We start from the raw sequence: 19915 nt of genomic DNA, 5'->3' as shown, positions 1-19915 counted from the left end.
TGTGTGTGTGTGTGTGTGTGTGTGTGTGTGTGTGTGTGTGTGTGTGTAAGCCACATGTGTGGGTGGCCACGAAGGCCAGCAGAAGATGCCAGTTCCCTTGGAGCTGGAGTTACAGCCTGGGCAGGTATGAGCACTGGAAACTGAACCTGGAGGTCCCAGGAAGAGTAGCAAGTGCTCTTAACCACTGAGCCATCTCTTCAGCCCCATTCCCAAGTTTTTTGAATCAGAGTCAAAGTTGCTTAGACTGGCCTTTCACTCACTCTCTAACCCAGAGGCGCTTTGAACTTGCCATTCTCCTTCCTCCTAAGTAGTAAGGATTACATAACTGTGTCAAAACTGCCTCTTCTTGGGGGTGGGGCAGTATTTATCAAATTACACTTTACCCCAAAAAGAACAAGGCTTAAGGTGTCACTGAGATGCTTGCAAAACAGCTCCAAAGAAAACCAGATTTAATTTTATAAGATTTGGGATGTGGCCAGATGGTTGTCAATAAATTTTCTGACCTGAACATGCCACAATTCACTGTTTCTCTCCTTAAGAGATAAGCCCCCTCCTCATTTTCTACTATGCAAATAAACCCAGGAATAGAAACAAGTCTCAGATATAAACAAATCATACGCAAATTGTACAATAAGCACCTACTTGCCCCAAAATACCCAATAATCTTACCGTTTTTCATTTCCATATGACTTCTGTGCAACTTTCGCATGAAGAATGAGTACTGTTTGATCCCCTCGTTCTTTTAAATAATTTCGCATAGCTTCCCTGTAATCAAATATAAATATTATTATTGTAGGGATAGGATTTTCGACAAAATCCTTCTTTTATTGCATCTGATCAGAGGAATGCTTATGAACATTTTTTAACATGCAAACCTAAACACGAAAACAGAAACCAATACATGAGCTACCTTAAAAAATGCTGGGCAAATGATAATACATACCCACTGTCAATCTTCATTTTGATTGCTAAAATAAAATTAACATTTACACTGCTAATATAATTCTGACTTTATAGCTTATCTTGTTCCTCTACCCTTCCATGTCTTATTTATTTTTCTGTACATTTGGTGTTTGGCACACACATATCTGTGTGAGGGAGCTGGATCCACTAAAATTCGAGTTACAGACTAGACAACTGTGAGCTGCCACACAGGAGCTGGTAATGGAACCAAGATCTTCTGGAGGAACAGCCAATGCACTTAAAACACTGAACCATCTCTCTAGCATCCCCCACCCCACCTTCCAAGTCATAAGTCACACCAAAACATCAAATCACCCTTAATTCTGTTGCCTGAACCCAAACTAACAGTCCCATGTAAGGACTTACAAAGTACTGTCATTTATAAACAAATATACAGTTGCCCAAAGGATGTTGCTAAATAAATTCAATAGCAGCCAACTGAAGTTGCTGAAAATTGATTAAACTTTCCAAAAATCCAACACTACGTCAAATAAAAACTGTCACATGCTTATTTAGCATGTTTTATAAAAATGTCAACATATAAATATACATTGATTCATCCAATCATGTCAAGTTAAATGACACAGGGGGGAAAAAAAACCAAAAACCTCCTCTAAAAGTTAAGCCAGCCTTAGCTGGCTCTGAGGGAGGCAGAGGCAGGCAGATCCCCAAGAGTTCAAGGCCAGCCAACTTCCAGCACAGCCAAGGCTGCACAGAGAAACCTTTCTGTCTCAAAACCAGCCCTCAAAACAGACAGACAAACAAACACACACAAACCTCTAAAAGTTAAATCAGAGTCTCAATTCTTGAGATGGTTTACACACCACACAAAGTCAGGATAATCAAATGTTTTTACTAAATTTAAATTATATTCTACTTACATTGTAAATAAAGACAAATACTTCACTCAAATGGATATCCAGATGACAGTAAAAAGCTGCCAACTGCCACAGTTATTACATGTAGAAAATTATAGATTTGTGTCACTTGTGCTCTAAGTGCACAGAACCTCACCCAGTTTTTATTTTCATTTCTGAAAGTCAGAGCTAACACAACCCCCTCACTCAAGGTGGCTAAAGAGGGGTCAAGTGAGATAACCCAAATGGCCTTTATTCTTACTGAGAAAAATCTTTTGGCTTTAGGGCAGAGAGAATGGACTTCTACTGAAGGGAGCAAGAGAGCAGAAAGCAGCCGCACACCATCGCAGAGATGTGCACAGACAGTGCTGAAACATGTCGTCTGTCTTGGGCAGAGAGTGGGGGATAACAGACCATACGCTGGGGTAAGTTTTTAAATGACCAAGGTACTTGACACACTGGCAATGGCAAGGGATCTGACATAGTGCTATGGGAGGTAACTGTTCAGAGAGTAAGACGGGGGGTGGGGTGGGGTGGAAGAGGTCATTAAAAGATAAAAGAGGGTGGAATATGGTGGGCTCCCAAAACTCATCTAATGCCAGGTGAGTGTGGAGACCTGCCTGTAATCCAGCTGTGAAGGCAGAGCTTGGAGATCCCTGAAGCAAGTCCAGGTATACTGAAGTTCTAGGATTGATTAAAAGAGCTTGGCTCAAAAGAACTAAGTGGAAGAGAGATTGAGGGAGACTCCATAATATACATGAAAAAAAGGACAAGAAGCATTAATAAACAACAGATAAAAAAAAGTCAAGAGAAAGTCAAATTTGTACAGAAGTCCCAGGCATGGAGCTTGAATTGAAAAACAGCTACATATTTGAAAAGTTTTAACCAAGAGCATGATTTCCAAGTTAAATTCTACTAATACTTATGGTCTCTGTTATCACGAAGTGATTATTTGCTTATCTGTTTACTTATGTGTTTATATGCTTACCAGGTCATGTGTTTACTTTTTTTGTTTTGAGACAGGGTTTCTCTATGTAGCCTTGGCTGTCCCTGACTCACTTTGTAGATCAGACTGGCCTGGAACTTACAGAGATCCACCTGTCTCTGCCTTCCTGAGTGCTGGCATTAAAGGAGTGCGCTACTGCGCCTGGCTGTGCTCACTTTTCTTATCTTCCCCGACACAGCATAGAGGACATGTTAAAAAGAACCTGAAGCAGGTATGCCAAACTCATTCTACAAAGATAATTTCACTATTAAAAGACTGACACTGAGAAGTTAAGGCTATGCTAGTTATTTCTCTAAGTAAGTATATATCAAACAACAACAACAAACAAACAAAAAACCAACAAGAGTAAGGTAACCTATGACCAAGCACAGTCTGGAATGGTGAAAGGTTAGGTACCCTGAAATGACGGAGCCAGGACTCTAAGAGAGGCAGTTTAGCCAACGCAAGGGCAAAGCGTACTACTTGTCTACTACTACTTTGAGCTTTGCTACAAAAACACAACGGGGTCTGAACCTTAAACTCTGCCACTTTTGAACCTGAGTTTTTTTTCTCTTCTTTGAAGCTATGGAAAGGAGATAAAAAATACAACACACCTCAAAGTAAGTTAGCCCCACTGACAAGTAGTTCATGTCAGCAAGCTACAGGTACCACTATTGTTTTCTTTGTTAAAGGCCATTCCAAGCTCTTGTTTATACCGGCTGCAAGAGAAAATGGGGATGAAAGCTTTGCAGGCATACTGAATAAAGAGTTAGGGGTGCATACTGACTTCTGCTTTTGCACTGTGAGCAAAAATTATGGGGGGGGGGGGGAGAAGCTGTCTTCTCAGGCTGACTGACCAAACCAAATATGTGAGGAGGTTTGAAATTTTGCCGTTTCGGAGTCTAATTACAATCTATTTGGGATATCTTTAGTCTACTAAATGGTCATATCCCCACCACTACCTGTGTTGGCCCCTACTAATAGCCAGACCTAGAATGTATTAACAAAACTCCAGATTTCCAATCAAAAGACTTCGTGTTGTCAGACAGCATACAAAGCCTACTATAACATGCTTTCCTGGTGTATCTACGTATTTTTTAACTTTCTTTGTTCTGTTCCCATAAAAACTCTGTGAAACTACTTCCATGTTAGAACATTGTATCTGGAGAGACTTAAATGAATGTTTCTGGGCCACAGTCACTATCTTTATTCTTCTGAGGTAAGAGCTGTTTCATTCAACCATACACAGCACACCTATAAAGTTTATAAGCACATTTATACACAGTTGTCTTATCTAATGTAAAAAAATGAAGTGGATCAAAACATAAGAACAGCGTCTTAGGGCTGGAGGGATAGCTCAGAGGTTAAGAGCACTTCCAGAGATTCTGAGTTCAATTCCTAGCGACCATATGGTAGCTCATAACTTTCTATAATGAGATCTGATGCCTTCTTCTGGTGGTGAGGCAGAACACAGACAGATAGATAGAGACAGATATATAGATAAGCAGGCAGGCAGGCAGGCAGACAAATGGAAACCTTAAAAAAAAAACAGTATCTTATTATGTAAAATTATAGAGAAGGGGGCAAGGAAATGGATGAGCAAGTAGAGGCAGTTGCTTTGCAAGCTCAACAACCTTAGAAAAAGATATCCTACTCCTAAAAGTTGTCCTCTGATCTCCAGACGTGTGCCACTAAATGCACTAAACCAACACCACAATAAGAGATACATATTCCCAGTTCTTCTGAGTCTCTCTGTTCTTCTGAGTCTCTGAAATCTTTCTGCTTGGTCCCACTACAGAAAACAAAACTCACTGCATTTTCTAGAACTTGTATATGCAGAGTTCAATCCTTTTCAAATCTTTGCTCATATGCAATGTTAGTCTAAAGTTGTACTGCCTCATGTTTTTAGTAGCATTATGAACACTGCCTAACATAGGTAACAGTATTCTGTCCTTGGAGAATGAACTAGGACCCAGAACCTCATTCCCACCTTATAGAAAGGCATCTAATGGTATTTTTTCCCTTAAACACTCTGTATAATTTAGCAGTGAAGCCAGCCTACACGTGAAGTTTCCTTTTTAATAACAAATTTAGTCTTTTTAGATACAAGGCTATTTGAGTTGCCAACTCTTTCCTGAACAAGCTTATAGTTTGTTAGTTTCAAGGTACTGACTTTAATGCTTTAAAACAGTTTTACCTGTAGTAAAATTTCAGATGAAAACCCTGTGAGCTTTATCTTTGTTCTTTTGAAATCCATCTTTGCCCCTGCTTTTAATGTTTTCTCTTTACCACTAGTTTTAATCAATTTGATGACGATGTGTTTCAACATACTTTTACACTTGATACTTATTGGGTTTCTTGAATCTGTGGTTCAGGCATTATTTCTTTCTATAGTTTTAGTCATAACCTCCTCATAAATGGCTCTAATTACACATATTTAACGATAGTTGAACCTCAGAATAGTAGTACTCCCCCCACCGAGATGTTTTTTCCTTTGTTTTTACTTTGGACAGTTTCTATTGGTATGCTCTCTCACCTTTCCATCCATTCTGAAGTTGATCCAATCAAGAGCCATTTTTTTTTCCGCTTTAAATACTGTTTTCATCTCTAAAAATCTGACTGGGTCTGTGTGTTTAATTTGAATCTTCTGTGCTTTATTATACTTACCTTCCCTTTCCTTTAGCTCAGGGATTTATAAACCATACCTTTTAGGGAAATCAACCCAACTGCCTTTATAATGCTGTTACAGACACCAAGTTGTTCACACATCGTGACTGTAGTTGCAGGAGAGGCTGTGTGGGCTAAGAGTTGACCATTTCCAGCTCTGAGTCCTAGCTCCTCCAACAGACAGAATAGACACCATAGCTGTCACTTTGGGTTGGTTCTGATCTACAGTGTCTCTGTGGCTAAGCTCTGTTGCTTCGGGAGTACCACAGAGTTCTTACTCCTCTACTGAGCAGTATGGCTGAAGGAGCTTGGAGAGCCTTACTCCTCTATTCTTGGCTTCGTTTTGTAAAACAAAACTGGATTCCTTGGAAAAGCTTGTCTCTAACTCTATACCGTGACAGTTAGATGAAACCAAAGCATAATGTAGTCTGGGCATAATTCTACACCAAAGCCAAACTTCATTGAGTGATTTTCTTCTGACCATTGAGAGCAGGCACAATTCATAGCCCTCCACGACCCTCAGACATGGTTTGGTTCCAGTGTGGCCCTCAGTTATGGGTAGTTTTCCACACGTGTAAACAGAAAACTAGAACAGATTGCTCTTCAGACCTGTTCTTCCACCCTGAGGTCTTCAGGGAGGAGACCCCAGTGTGTTAAGAAGTCATCTCCATCCCCTTGCTACCTCCTCGAAAACAATTCTGTAATATTTAAGTATAAACACTTAGATAGACAAACAACTATCTCAAAATAAGTTATCATTGTTTGGGACCGAAGTATTTCAGATTGTGAAGGGTTTTGTTTTTATATTTTGGAATATTTTCATACATGTTAATATTTGAGCATCCAAAAATCTAAGTTCCAAAATCTGAAACTTTTTAAGCCACTATGTTGGTACTTAAAAAGAGATTCTAGGGCACGTAAGACTCTGGATTTTCAAATTATGAAAGTTCATTGTACGCAGACTGAATAGAGTTCTAATATGTTCCATCCTCATTATTTATAAGAGGTCTCAAAATTGTCTTCAAACCATCTTCTATGTTCATCATTCTTAACTACAATTCCCCCCCCACCCCACCCCCGCCATTGAAGAGCGTTTCACCTGGGCCTCACTATGCAGATCAGGTCTGTCTGCCTCTGCCTCTGCCTCCTAAGCCCGCCAACATACCCAGCCTACAACAGGTTTTATACATATCTTAACAGTAGTAATTACTTGGTGATGGCCTAAGCAGTCATCAGTGTGAACTAAGAAAGTGGATACAACAGAACATGAACACACAAGCACACACATGGACACATGCACATATACCTCCTTCTTGAAAATTTAAATTAAAAATTTAACATGATACATTCTAGTTTTCTTTAAAAATATTAGAGAAAAAGTAGTATTTTAAAATTCACTTCAAAAAAGGACCTATTAAATATCTCAAATCTTTCCCCTTACATATCAAAGTGTGACTGGCTAAACAAAGTTGTAGCTGTTATCTTTACAATCGAATACTCAATTTTGTCTAGCCTTATGGCATCAAGGAATGGCGATGAATTAGTGGCCTTGTCAATTTCTCTGATAGAATCTAAGAAGTAGTTTTGAATACTGTAGACCAGACAGACTCCCATGTCGTTAGAACACGTACACAAGTCGGGAAGAGAAGGAATGTTAAGAATTAAGTGGCTATAATGTAGCTTAGCTCTCCCTCTCTCGTTTTGACTTGATAAATCTGTCTAGTAGGTTAACTAATAATAGTTCTGCAAAAGCTTTGCAGTTTGCAAAATTTAATTCAATTTTAAAATTATATCCTTTTGCTCCTACCCCCCACTTTAGAAAAGAAGAAAATGCAGGGGTAGTAATAAGCTCAAGACGGAGTTATTGATGTTTGAATGGTTTTCAGTTCACATTAGTGTCTAAAATGAGAGGATATCTACATGCACAGCCAATGCATAAATGGCTAATATAATGCTTACCTAGTGAGTCGTTTAGGTGGAGGCCGCTCACCAAACTTCCTAGAAAAAAAATTAAAGAAATAAAGTAAATAAGCTGTCAGACAAATACCACAGTAAGCTAGCTATAAGGCATTAGAAAGTGTCCCTTATGACTTGTCAATCTTCATGAAACTGAAGAAAGAAATCCCGCACCTATCTTCTGTTCCCAGAAGTAACAAATATACAATACAAAGACTTGTCAAAAACAAAAGCAGTGGGGCCAGAGATGGCTCAGCAATTAAGAACACTTGTCCTGCTCTTGCCAAAGACAGGATTTAAACCCCTAACAACTAAGTGTCAGATCACAAACAACTGTAACTCCAGTTCCAGGGTGTCAATCTACTTTTGCCCTCCTTGAGCACCAGGCATAAATGTGGTACACATACATTCATGCAGGCAAATGTTCATATCCATAAAACAAATTTTAAAACAAATACAAAAAACCAAAAGCACGTTTCACACATATACTCTGAGTTAGTGACACATTATCAGATGAGGATGGACAACATCAAACTTTTAAAGCATCTAACAGAAAAAACAAAACAAAAACAACAACAACAAAAAAAAACCTCAGGCCTCTGAGGTAGTGGGTTAAAGCACTTGCTTCCAAGCCTGAAGACCTGAGTTCAATCCTTGGAACCCACAAGGTGGGAAGAGAAAACTAACTCATATAAATCGTATTTTGCAACCCCAAGATTTTGTAAACAGAATTATTTTTGTGTTTAATTTTTATTCTACAGTATAGTCAACTTTTTACATAAAAATTTTGAAACCCACAACCTGCCCCCACAATGTTTTCCTGACTACCAAGGAAGCCTAAGCTTAAATATTTCAAAACATTCAATTACTTTGTAACTCATGAATTACAGCTATGGAGCATAGAGCAAAAATCACTCCTGGATTCTTTTCCACTGAGAATGTTTTCTGGAAAAGATCCAATAAAGTACATAGTAGTTAGTTCTGTCTAACTTTGAAGGTCACATCTACTCCTGAGCCCAAGCTACATGATATAGCCACTAGAGAACACTGATTTCCCCTTTCGCAGTAGGTATAAGTTACAAAAAGCTTCTTGTTTGAAGATAAGATTTTTCCTCAGGTAGATGGTAATTAGCAAAGTGACTCACAACTGGACAATGTGCAGAGAGTGAGAGAAGCCTTGGAGCACTCAGCCCTAAATGGAATGTTTATGAATTCCTTCCCCCAAGGCTCAGGGATCTATGAAGAAAAGGAGGTGCAACCACTGCAAAAATCAGAGTTGGTAGATGACTTCAAGGAAACTGACACAAGTGAATTCAGAATACAACAGCAGGCTTAAGAACTGGACAACTTCAAGCCAGACAAAATCTCAGCAAGCAGAAGAAGCAGTGGGCACAATGTGCTGCTTTCTTCTGCATCGCCTCCAATCCATTAGAATTTCCAAAAGAGAAAAACTTGCAAGCCCATTACATTTGTACATACTTCCTTTCTGCTCAGGAAAAAGATGTTCCTCCCATATCAAATCCCCTTCATTCTATAATCACCAATATGTTAAAAAAAAAAAAAAGTATGATCACAAATGTACAAAAAGAATAAAAGTTGTCAAATTTCAGCATCCTAAAACTTTTCAGGACAAAAGATAATTTGCATTAAAAAATAACAAAAACAACCAACTCCAATATCAAAACAAGAAGGGGAGGGGGAGAAATCACAAGAAAAATGCTGTGAGTGCAGAGCAATTTAGTAATGACACCAGTAGGCCAAAGAGAAGTAGAGCCTCACTCCAATCTATTAATTGCACAATAATAGTACTCTGGTTTTAGAAGCACAGTAATGACTGAAAAGCAGGTGCAAAACATGAGCAAAATCTCTGTCAATTGGATCAACAGAGCTTAGAGTAATTCTATTTTTCTAAATTTTATAAATTTTCTGCATCTTGAAATGAGATTAAAAAGGATTCAAGGCAAGCAACACCTTGGAGCTACTTGGAGGAAAAAGTGGAAAAGAAAATGCTAACAACCCAAACTTCTATAAACAGTATTTAATTATAATAACACTAGGACTTGTGAATAAGGACTTAAGAAGAAGAGCTAGAAGCATAAGTCATACTTTCAAGGCATTTACCACCAACAAGAGAAACTGACTACCTGTTACACACACATCAGTACACATTTTGTGAGAACAAATGGCATAAAATACAAGTGAAACCGGTACTGACTAGAAAGGTGCTTGGCAACTATCGGAAAACCACAGCAGGCTAGGGTCTGCATCAGATTTTGCCCTCACCAGTTACTTATTGAGCAGCTACTAGGAACCAAGTAGAGGTATGCCCAAACATTCACAAGCAAGAGGCACAAACTCATGTCCCTATGGAACTTACGCATGATTAGGGCAAATGGACATGGAGATAAGTTAGTGTTTTCATAATTTTTTCATCTATCTGAAAATGACTTTTTGTTATTGATACTGGGTTTTTTATTTGTTTTGGTTTGGTTTGGTTATTGTTGTTGAGATAGGGTCTCATGAATCCCAGACTTTACGGGTAGTTGATAACCTTGAACTTTTGATCCTCCTGCATCTACCTCCACAATTATTTAGTGCAGAGGAATCAAACCCAGAGCCTTGTGTGTACTAAGCAAGTACTTTACAAACTAGGCAATATCCCCAGCCTTGAATACACATTTTAAATAAACACATAATTCATCTTGAAACAGTTTACACTCACTTTCTATCTATGGATACAGAAAACAGTTTATGAAGTCATGCATCCTTTGAAAAATACACTCCATCAATAGCTGAGGTATATATATAGAATGCTTGCCTAAGCACTGGGTCTCTGAGCTGAGGCTCCAACAAAAAGGAGAGTATGTCAGCCTTTTCAAGCTTATTTTGAATCAGATCTTACCTTAAAACCACATTTAAAAGCAATGGTTCTGGAATTTGGCTCAGTGTAACCACTGATCCTGGTGAATGCAACACATATAATCAAAGCAGTATGCTACATCCCCCTGGATCACATTTATAAGCACATTCCTAGAGCAAACATCTCCCATGGCTGATGTCAAAGACAGAAAGTAGACCCCAGAAGATGAAGACATGACAACCAACCCTCCTATCCCATTATTATGCTTACTGTGTAGAAACACTTGAAAAGCATCTTTTTCTTAATTTTTAAAGCCCCTTCTATTTTTTCCTCTTTGAATTTAAAATGAAAAAATTAGCTTTTAACAATCTGCCAGCAATCAGTGTCAACGAGCAGGAGTAGAAAAGATACAAATGACTAAGACCATCATCTTCAATTGTACTCTGCACCTGGCTTTTCAAGTATCTCTGTTAAGAGGTTAATGAAAGCTGTTTGGAGAAGGGGGGTTAAAAATTATGGCCTCACAATGAAACTCTTTTAAATTTGTAGCCTCAAAAAGAAGCATAATCAGACTGTGGGCAAACTATTTCAATTGTAGGTGTCACTGAATGGAACAGAAAGTATAGCTCAGTGGTAGAATGTGTACTGAGTTAGCATACATGAAGCTCTGTCCAGAAATCCCACTTCCCATAAAATAAGGCAAGAGAGAGATGGAATGGGACTGAGTTAAAGCACACTCAATGACATTTATACAATGCACTACAAATAATATTACCTTTAAAATATTATGGTGATAATATGGAACTTGAATCCAAACATGAGGAACAAATTCAAATTGTGAAATAAAATAAGAAACTAAAAAACTAAAGACATAAAAACAGGACCGTGCAACATATGCTTTCAAATGTATTTCAGCTGTAGACATTAGAAAATTAACAGTATTTGTTTAAAACAGATAAGATTAATTTTAATATTCTAATCTTGATTACTGTTCTTCTAGAAATACTGTAGTGTTTAGAAAAAAATATGATGGTGGCATCTTCAAATGGTTCAAGGATAAAGATCATCTGTGTGTGCTCATCATATAAATACACATATGGTCAGATAAATTCAGGAATAATGTAAATATGGTCAATGTTCTCACTTGAGATATACAGATGACTATTCTGGAAACTGGCATCACAACAGAACAAAAGGCCAGGCTCAGAGAAGCAATTACCTCTTAATCAAGATGTTGGCCTAGGCTGAAGAGATGGCTCAAGCAGGTAAGAGCACTGAGTATTCTTCCAGGGGGCCTGGTTTCAATTCTCAACACCCACATGGCAGCTCACAACTGTCTGTAACTCCAAGATCTGATACCCTTACACTGACATACATGCAGGCAAACAAAATACCAATTCACATTTTTGAATGAATGAATGAATGAATGAATGAATGAATGAATGAATGTTGGCCTGACTACAGAACTTGGTGGTGAAAACCATCAGAAATCATTCATGGCCCTGTGGCCAGCTTCATGGCACAATTTTTATATTATTAGCTCAATTATGTAGTAGTTGCTATAGATTCAGAGTTTGTTAATACCCAGGGCAAGGATACCTGCAGAGAAGCAAACTATCATACCCTGTAAGGAGTTGAATGCATAATCCTTTGAACAATACCTTGGCAATGTCTATTCTAGTTCATGACATGTATCTCTTTGAGTAGAAATTTACATACAGGTAGCAAATTTGGTCCATATATGGACATGCTTAAAGATGTTCAATAGAATAGCATTTATATTCATAAAACAATCTCCAAACTCCATGTATAACGAAGAATCCACTGGTTATACAGCAGCTTCCATGTACATGCACACAGTGTAGAACATTAATTCTGAAATCTTTAAATACATCTTTAAATACATACGTAACACACATACATACGACTTACACACAATTATCAGTGTCAATGAAAAAAAATCCCATTTTGCTCTACAATGCATTACACAGAATCTAAGGAAACAGTTTGGTAAAGGTATCTAGCAAGATGAAAGGTACATAGATAATCAAGAGAGAGGACCCTGACTAAAATGCTCAATCCCCATCCCGAAAGGCAAAGAGGATGGACATCAGAAGAAGAAAACAGGAAACAACCTAGGAACCTGCCACAGAGGGCCTCTGAAAGGCTCTGCCCTGCAGACTATCAAAGCAGACACTGAGACTTATGGCCAACTGTTGGGCAGTATGCATGGAATCTTATGTAAGAAGTGGGAAATAGTAAGAGCTGGAGAGGACAGGAACCCCACAAGGAGAGCAACAGAACCAGAAAATTTGTACACAGGGGTCTTCCCAGAGACTCCTACTCCAACCAAGTACCATGCATGGAGATAACCTAGAACCCCTGCACAGATGTAGCCCATGGCAGTTCAGTGTCCAAGTGGCTTACGTAGTGATGGGAAGAGGGACTGCCTCTGACATAATCTGATTGGCCTGCTCTGTGATCACCTCCCCCTGAGGGGGGAGCAGCCTTACCAGGCCACAGAAGATGACAATGCAGCCACTCCTGATGTGATCTGATAGACTAAGATCAGAAGAAAGGAGAGGAGGACCTTCCCTATCAGTGGAATTGGGGAGGGGCATGCATGAAGAATGTGAGGGAAGGTGGGACTGGGAGGGGAGTAGGGAGGGGTTTATGGGGGGATACAAAGTGAATAAAGTATAATTAATAAAATAAAATAAAAATTTAAAAAACATGTGAAAATGCCACTAAAAAAAAAAAAAAAAAAAAAGAAAAGTTCACTGAAAGGTACTCTAAAACCATTCTCAAGAGATTTGCCAGACTCCAAGAACAACATTCAAATATGTACACGTGCCTCTATAAATTTTAGCCATGGCTTGCTCACCTAAGAGACTTTGGCTTTTTCCTAACCCTCATCCACTGGAGAATACAAAGATAATCTGTGTGGGAGAGTGGGCAGTGGGCAGGGTTCAGCCCTCAAAGTGCCATCTGATGAGGTAGAGTCAGTCAGTCACGGGAAGGGCTCTGTGCTGAGAACACTGCCTCTTAACTCCAGGGCAAACTAGTGGCACGGCCTGGAACAAGAATGTAACTTCAACTCTATGCCTTAGGTCAAATGAAACCATAGACAGAATTACTTCTAAACAAAAAAATTACAAACCTGTTGCAAAAATTCAACATGTTAGCACACGAATAGAACAGATAAAGAATACTCAACTAAGTACACACTAAAAACACTACTGCTCCTTCAAGACTGAATTATTGAGTGATACTAATGCAATGAAATTTGTAATGGTGCCTTCAAAACAAGTAAATTATGTATTAGCTTTGGAGTGCATTCAGTTCATCATGTACCTATGGTGTTATAGTTACTATTCTATTAATATGAAGAGACACAATGACCAAGGCAACTCTAACAGAAAGCATTTCATTGGTGGTTTGCTCACAGTTTCAAAGTAAGGTTAGCCCATTATAATCACAGCAGAAAACAAACAGGTATGGTACTGGAGCAGTAGCTGAGAGGATTCACAGGCAGCAGGCAGAGAGACCCTGGGCTTGGTGTGGGCTTTTGAAACTTCAAAGCCCACTCCCAGGGACGTACCTCCTCCCATAAAGCCACAGCCGTCCAACAAATCCTCTAAGCATGTGCCACCATGACAACAAGCATGACTAGCCTCCCAAACTGCTAGAATGACAGGCATTAGGTCTAGCTAATCCAACAATGGCTGTCTACCAACAGGAAGTCCAAGAATCTTATAGTTGTTCAGTCCATGAAGTGGATGTCTCAGCTGTTCTTCGGTATGTTAGAATCCCAAAGCAGGCTACCAGTGAAGGGAGAGCAAGGGCAAGCAGTCAGAGAGCAGAAGCTTCTTTCTTCCTTAACTTTTATAGAGGTTACACTAGAATGTGACCCAGATTAAAGATGGCTTTGATGACCTTATGACCTAAAGTGAAATGGATTTAAGATGGGTCTTCCTATCTCAAATGATTTAATTACCTAAAAATCTCTCATAGGTATGTCCAGCAGCTTGGGTTTTTAGTTAATTCCAGATGTTATCAAACTGACAACCAAAAACAGCCATTACAGAATACATGAAGGACATATAAACATTTCTCTATAAGGTAAACAAATTAGCAATATAATTTACTATAAATATAAAATACTATAAATATGTTTCAAATAACTAAGAAAGGAAATACAAATCACAATAAAAGTCACAGTAAGATATCACCATACGGGCTGGAGAGATAGCTCAGAGGTTAAGAACACTGGCTGTTATTCCAAAGATCCTGAGTTCGATTCCCAGCAACCACATGGTGGCTCGTAACTATCTATAATGAGATCTGGTGCCCTCTTCTGGCCTGCAGGCACACATGCAGTTAGTACACTGTATAAGTCATAAACCTAAAAAATAAATTAAAAAAAAAAATAAAGGAAAGTGCACACTTTCTAGGGTCAGGACTAACTATCTATAATGAGATCTGGTGCCTTCTTCTGGCCTGCCTGCAGGCACATATGCAGTTAGTACACTGTATAAGTCATAAACCTAAAAAATAAATAATAATTAAAAAAAAAGATATCACCATACCCATCAGCATGGGTAATAAAAAACACGCAAGAATGTAAAATATCAGTTACTATACAAAAAAAAAAAAAAAGATTTATCGGGGTGGAGAGATGGCTCAGAGGTTAAGAGTACTGGCTGCTCTTCTAGAGGTCCCGAGTTCAATTCCCAGCAACCACATGGTGGCTCACAACCTTATAATGAGATCTGGTGCCCTCCTCTGCCCTGCAGGCAGAACACTGTATATATAATCAATAAATAAATCTTAAAAAAAAATGATTTATCAAAACATGAAACATAATTACTATATGATCCATAATGCAACTCCACTTCCAGGTACATACTCAGAACAGTGAAAGCAAATACTTAGACGAGTACGGTAACTGCACAGCAGCATTAATCATAATAGCCTGAAAAGTATTCATATACCCATCGACAATTAGGTGGACAAACAAAATGTGTTATGTACAAAGAGGCATTATTCAGCCTAAAGGAAGGTAAAGCTGGTATCTACCACATACAGAAATGGCAAGTGAAATAAAGCAGACATAAAAAGTTAACAAATAACAAATTGAGACCCCTAGAGTAATCAAATTCATAGAGACAGAAAACAAAATTGTGATTATAAGGAACACATGTGCCTGTGGTCAGAAGACACTTCATAAATGCTCAATGAATATTTCTTGAATACAACAGCTTCTATAAAATACATCTTATGACAAGTAAGACACTAAATTCTTTCCAAATCTATCATCATGTTGTCCAGGCATGCAAAATCAGGTGTCAGAGGAAAGACAAGGAGCGTGTAGTCTCACCTACACAACTGAACTAGTCACGAATTCATTATGAATTACAGAAGTGGCTGTTTACTGGGCACCCGAGCTTTCTGTGGCAGTCTGTGTAAGAATGGCCCCCACAGACTCATGTATTTGAATGCTTAGTCATTGGGGGAATGGCACTGTTTGAAAGGATTAGAAGGATTAAGAGGTGTGGCCTTGCTGGAGGAAGTATGTTACTGGGGGTGGGCTGCATTGTTTCAAATGACCATGCCGGGCTCAGTGTCTGTTTGTCTGTCTTTCTCTGTCTCTCTTCCTCCCCCACAAACCCTATGGATCAGAATATAGCTCTTAGCTACTGTGCCAGCATGCTATGTGTGCTGCCATGCTCCCCACCTAGATGCTAATTAACTAATCCTCTGAAACTGTAAACAAGACCCCAACTGTTTTATTTTATAAAGTTGCTTTGGTCATGGTGCTTCTTCATAGCAACAGAACACTGACTAACACACTTTTAAAAATCAGAATTCCAACCTAAAGATAAGAAAAAGGAAAACAGAGCAAATTGGAAACCTGGCCTACCTTCACAGAGCTAAGAAGGGGGCATGGTTCAAGTCTGACTTCCAAACCAAAGTGATTTCTCCACAATTAGAAGTTTTGGGACAAAAGGTTAAGCTCTTTCAAAAAGTCTGACTCTGTGGGGGAGAGGGGGAGGTATTCCATTTTAGGACACTGTAAATACCAATGTAAGAGTAAAAATTATGAGAATCAAAATCCTTATGTTCGAATCAGAGAAGACATTACTAAGCTTTTCCTATGGCTTTACTACATGAAAAAGAAGTCCTTAGTGGGGGCTGGAGAGATGGCTTAGAGGTTAAGAGCACTGCTTGCTCTTCCAGATGTCATGAGTTCAATTCCCAGCAACCACATGGTGGCTCACAACCATCTATAATGAGATCTGGTGCCCTCTTCTGGTGTTCAGGTGTACATGTATATGAACATTTTTTTTTTTAATTTTGAGACAGGGTTTCTCTGTATAGCCTTGGCTGTCCTGGACTCACTTTGTAAAACAGGCTGGCCTCGAACTCAGAGACCTGCCTGCCTCTGTCTCCCCAAGTGCTGAAATAACAGACATGAGCCACTGCACCCAGCCCATGTATGAATGCCTGTATGTATGCATGTACATGTACCGTGTATATCAAGTACCCAAAGAGGCCAGAAGAGGGCATCAAAACCCCTGAAGCTGGAGTTGAAAGCAGCTTTGAGTCATCCAGTGTGGGTGCTGGGAATCAAATCTGTGGGTTCTGCAAGAGCAACAAGTACTCCTAACCGCTGAGGCATCTCTCCAGGTCAGCCATCCCCTAAGTTATTACATACTGATCATGCTAAGACAATAAAAAAGCTCCACATAAAATATATAAGAATGCCATATTTTTTTTTCTATCTCCTTGCTTTTCTGCCCTAAAAATGCCCTTTTCTTTTTGTGTGATAATCTCATTTGCTTTTCTCATTATACCAACCACCTGGCATACCTTATTTAATTGTTGGGAGGTGGGGGGAGCGCTTCCTAACCAATTCAGTATTTGCCAGTAAATCTAAGCTACATTTTAACGATCAAATGGTACAGTAATTCAACCAGAAAATATGAAGTCTGACATATGGTTAAATAAACCAGAAAAAAATGACTAAGGTAAGGGCTGTACAGGTGAGTCAAATACATATTCTAATAACTGCAAGTAGTCTAGAAACAAAGACAACGTTTCTAAAATGAGCCAGCCAGACTTGTACAATGGCATCTTAGGCTATCCTTTTATGCTGGCCAAATTTTAATAGCAGATAAGCATATTGAGACAAACTGACAGCAACGGAAGGTTTTTAGCCACATTAAACAGTGCCTGAAAAACATATAATGTTAAAACATCTAAAACTGACCAAGACATTCCACTGGTGCCTTGGTTTGTTTCTGCTATAGCTAAAGAGTCAATCCTATTAGTCAAGAAGTTCCAGCCCATTTTTGTTCTCCCATTCAAACAAAGACCAGGAACAAGTGCTCAGAGTAAGGAGTTTCTCAGCCTCCTCTTTCTGTACAGTCAGTATAGCAAGACAAATCGAGAGGCCAACAAGCTCCTTACTCTGAAGGAGACATTTTGTCCTGAGTCAATCTTCTCGGATTTAAGATTTATGGTATTTTTCTAGCATCCTCCTGACTGACTCTTGTTGGTCTTGTCAGTTCTTGCTTGACCCTCCTGGTTCTGTGACACAAAGGTTAACCTCAGTATTAATCTACAAGAAGTAATGGGGGTGAGGTGGGGCTGGGAGTACAAAGAGAAGAAAGGAGAAGGACTAGAGCCAAGAGAGCAGCAACAAGAAACCAGAGAAAAGACTGCTGTGGGGAGTGTCAGAGCCACTAAGTCAAAGGAAGCAGAAGGGTAATGGAGAATCCAGTAACCATAAAAGGGCAACTGTCCATGAATTCCAATATTATTTTTATAAAAAAGTCACTTTCCTCCATTTTTTTTTTCTTCCACAGAGGGAAGTTCAACAAGTAATCCAAAGAACCATCGTATTTGATCACATGAATTGCCTAAATGAGGAACTTATACAACTAATTTTGGTTCAGGTTACCATGAACTGACAGCACTGATAGAACTAGTCTATTATTCAAGCTATAAAATAATTACGGAATAACACCTACCTAAGTTTAGTTATGGACCAGCATGGCGCTCACACAGCTCACACAGGAGAGCTCACCTCAGCCATTGCCTCCACCTCCCAACTCCTACCCCAGCTCTCCACAGCTGATGGCTTTTGGTGGGGTGCAAGCAAAGACTTGTCTTCCCTTGGGGAGATGGTCACTGGGAGCTTGACACGTTCTAGTCGATATATGGACAACACAAAATGGACCACTTTTCTTTTGGGGGGCTATGGGAGCAGGAAGAAGAGCAGGTGGGCAGGAGAGGCCTGGGAGTTGAGCGTGATCAGAATGCATGATGTGGGATTCTCAAATAATCAATAAAAAAGAAAGAAGAGCTATAAAAAATTAGTTATGTTATCCCTAAGCTATTTGATGAAAGAAATTATAGCTTTTTACAATTAGCCTAAGGAGAATATCCATGCTGTCTTCCACAAACTTATGTCAAAGAAGGGAAAAAAAAACAAAAAACAAAAACAAAACAAAAAAACAAAACAAAACAAAACAAAAAACCCAGTCATAAAGTTTGTGATTTAAAAAACAAAAACCCCACTACAGATCCATAAAGATACCTGTGATCTAGATATTAAATATCTTAAAGTATGAAAAAATATAGAGGTAGGCTCTGTGGTGCAATGGATAGCGCACTGGACTTGTATGATTGTGTCTTGCATTAATGGTGAATGCTCTTATTATTAATTTGTAAAATGATGTGTACCTACCTAGCACAATTCATTTTCTAAGAAAATTATCACCCCCTCTACATTAGTTACCATTATTGTATTTGTACTTCTTTTTACATTTTACTTATTTGTTAATAAGGTAAGCTAATGAAAAGAGCAGGAATATTGCATTTGTGTTCTGGAAAATGTAAAACAACAAACTGACCCAAAGGAAAATTTTATTTTTATTTATCTTTAGTAATTGTTATCAATTTGTCTACAGAGTTTAAACACGCCATATTTCAGGGTGCCTACATGAAAAAAATGTATTGTACATTTTTATATGGATTGAAAAAGTATACCTCTTTTCATGTTGGAACTGTCAAAAATCTTCCACAAACTTTTGCCTTCTATGGTTTCAGCTTACTGTGCTCAAACATGATCCAACATTTACTCAGGGGAAAATTCAGAAAAAACAATCATAAGTTTAAGGTTGTACACCACATAGTGTGATGAAATTATGCGCTCTCCCATCTGAATAACAGAAGTTAATTTTTAAATTTAATTTAAATTTTTTTTTGTGTGTATGTATGTTTGTGTATGTTGTTTATACCAGGTGTGTATAGATGCTTGAGAATGCTAGAAGAGGTATGGGAGCCCCTGCAGCTGGAGGTACAGACCGTTCTGAGAAGTCTGATATGGGGGCTGGGAACTAAACTCTGGTCCTTTAATAATGGGAAAAAACAAAACAAAACAACTCTTGACTGCTGAGCTACTCCTACAGCCTAGAAAACTATACTGTATCCATGCCTGCTTCTGGGATTCTAGGGAGAATATTTATTCACATAAAACTGGTATTAAATACATTGCTACATTTATTCTATAAAAGAAAGAAAGAAAGAAAGAAAGAAAGAAAGAAAGAAAGAAAGAAA

The 19915-nt window shown here is 38.7% G+C and overlaps 1 protein-coding gene across 4 annotated transcripts in view; it reads right to left on the bottom strand.

Moving 5' to 3' along the window:
• Positions 1 to 19915, bottom strand: part of Rbpj (recombination signal binding protein for immunoglobulin kappa J region) — a 71772-nt gene that overhangs the window by 18643 nt on the left and 33214 nt on the right. For 3 of the 4 annotated variants that reach the window (XM_055623946.1, XM_055623948.1, XM_055623949.1), the window contains exons 2-3: positions 7432 to 7470; positions 670 to 765 (exon numbers count right to left, since the gene is read on the bottom strand). In XM_055623946.1, the coding sequence (XP_055479921.1) occupies positions 670 to 765; positions 7432 to 7470 (135 nt within the window). Of the gene's footprint in view, positions 1 to 669; positions 766 to 7431; positions 7471 to 13172; positions 13220 to 19915 lie in introns of those variants that run through there. The other variant, XM_055623947.1, reaches the window with a different exon arrangement.

Source organism: Psammomys obesus, unplaced genomic scaffold, assembly GCF_907164565.1.
Source record: "Psammomys obesus unplaced genomic scaffold, mPsaObe1.curated_primary_1811, whole genome shotgun sequence".
Taxonomy (NCBI): Eukaryota; Metazoa; Chordata; class Mammalia; order Rodentia; family Muridae; genus Psammomys; species Psammomys obesus.
The sequence above is the reverse complement of the archived record's forward strand: the minus strand, read 5'-3'. Positions and strand labels throughout refer to the sequence as shown.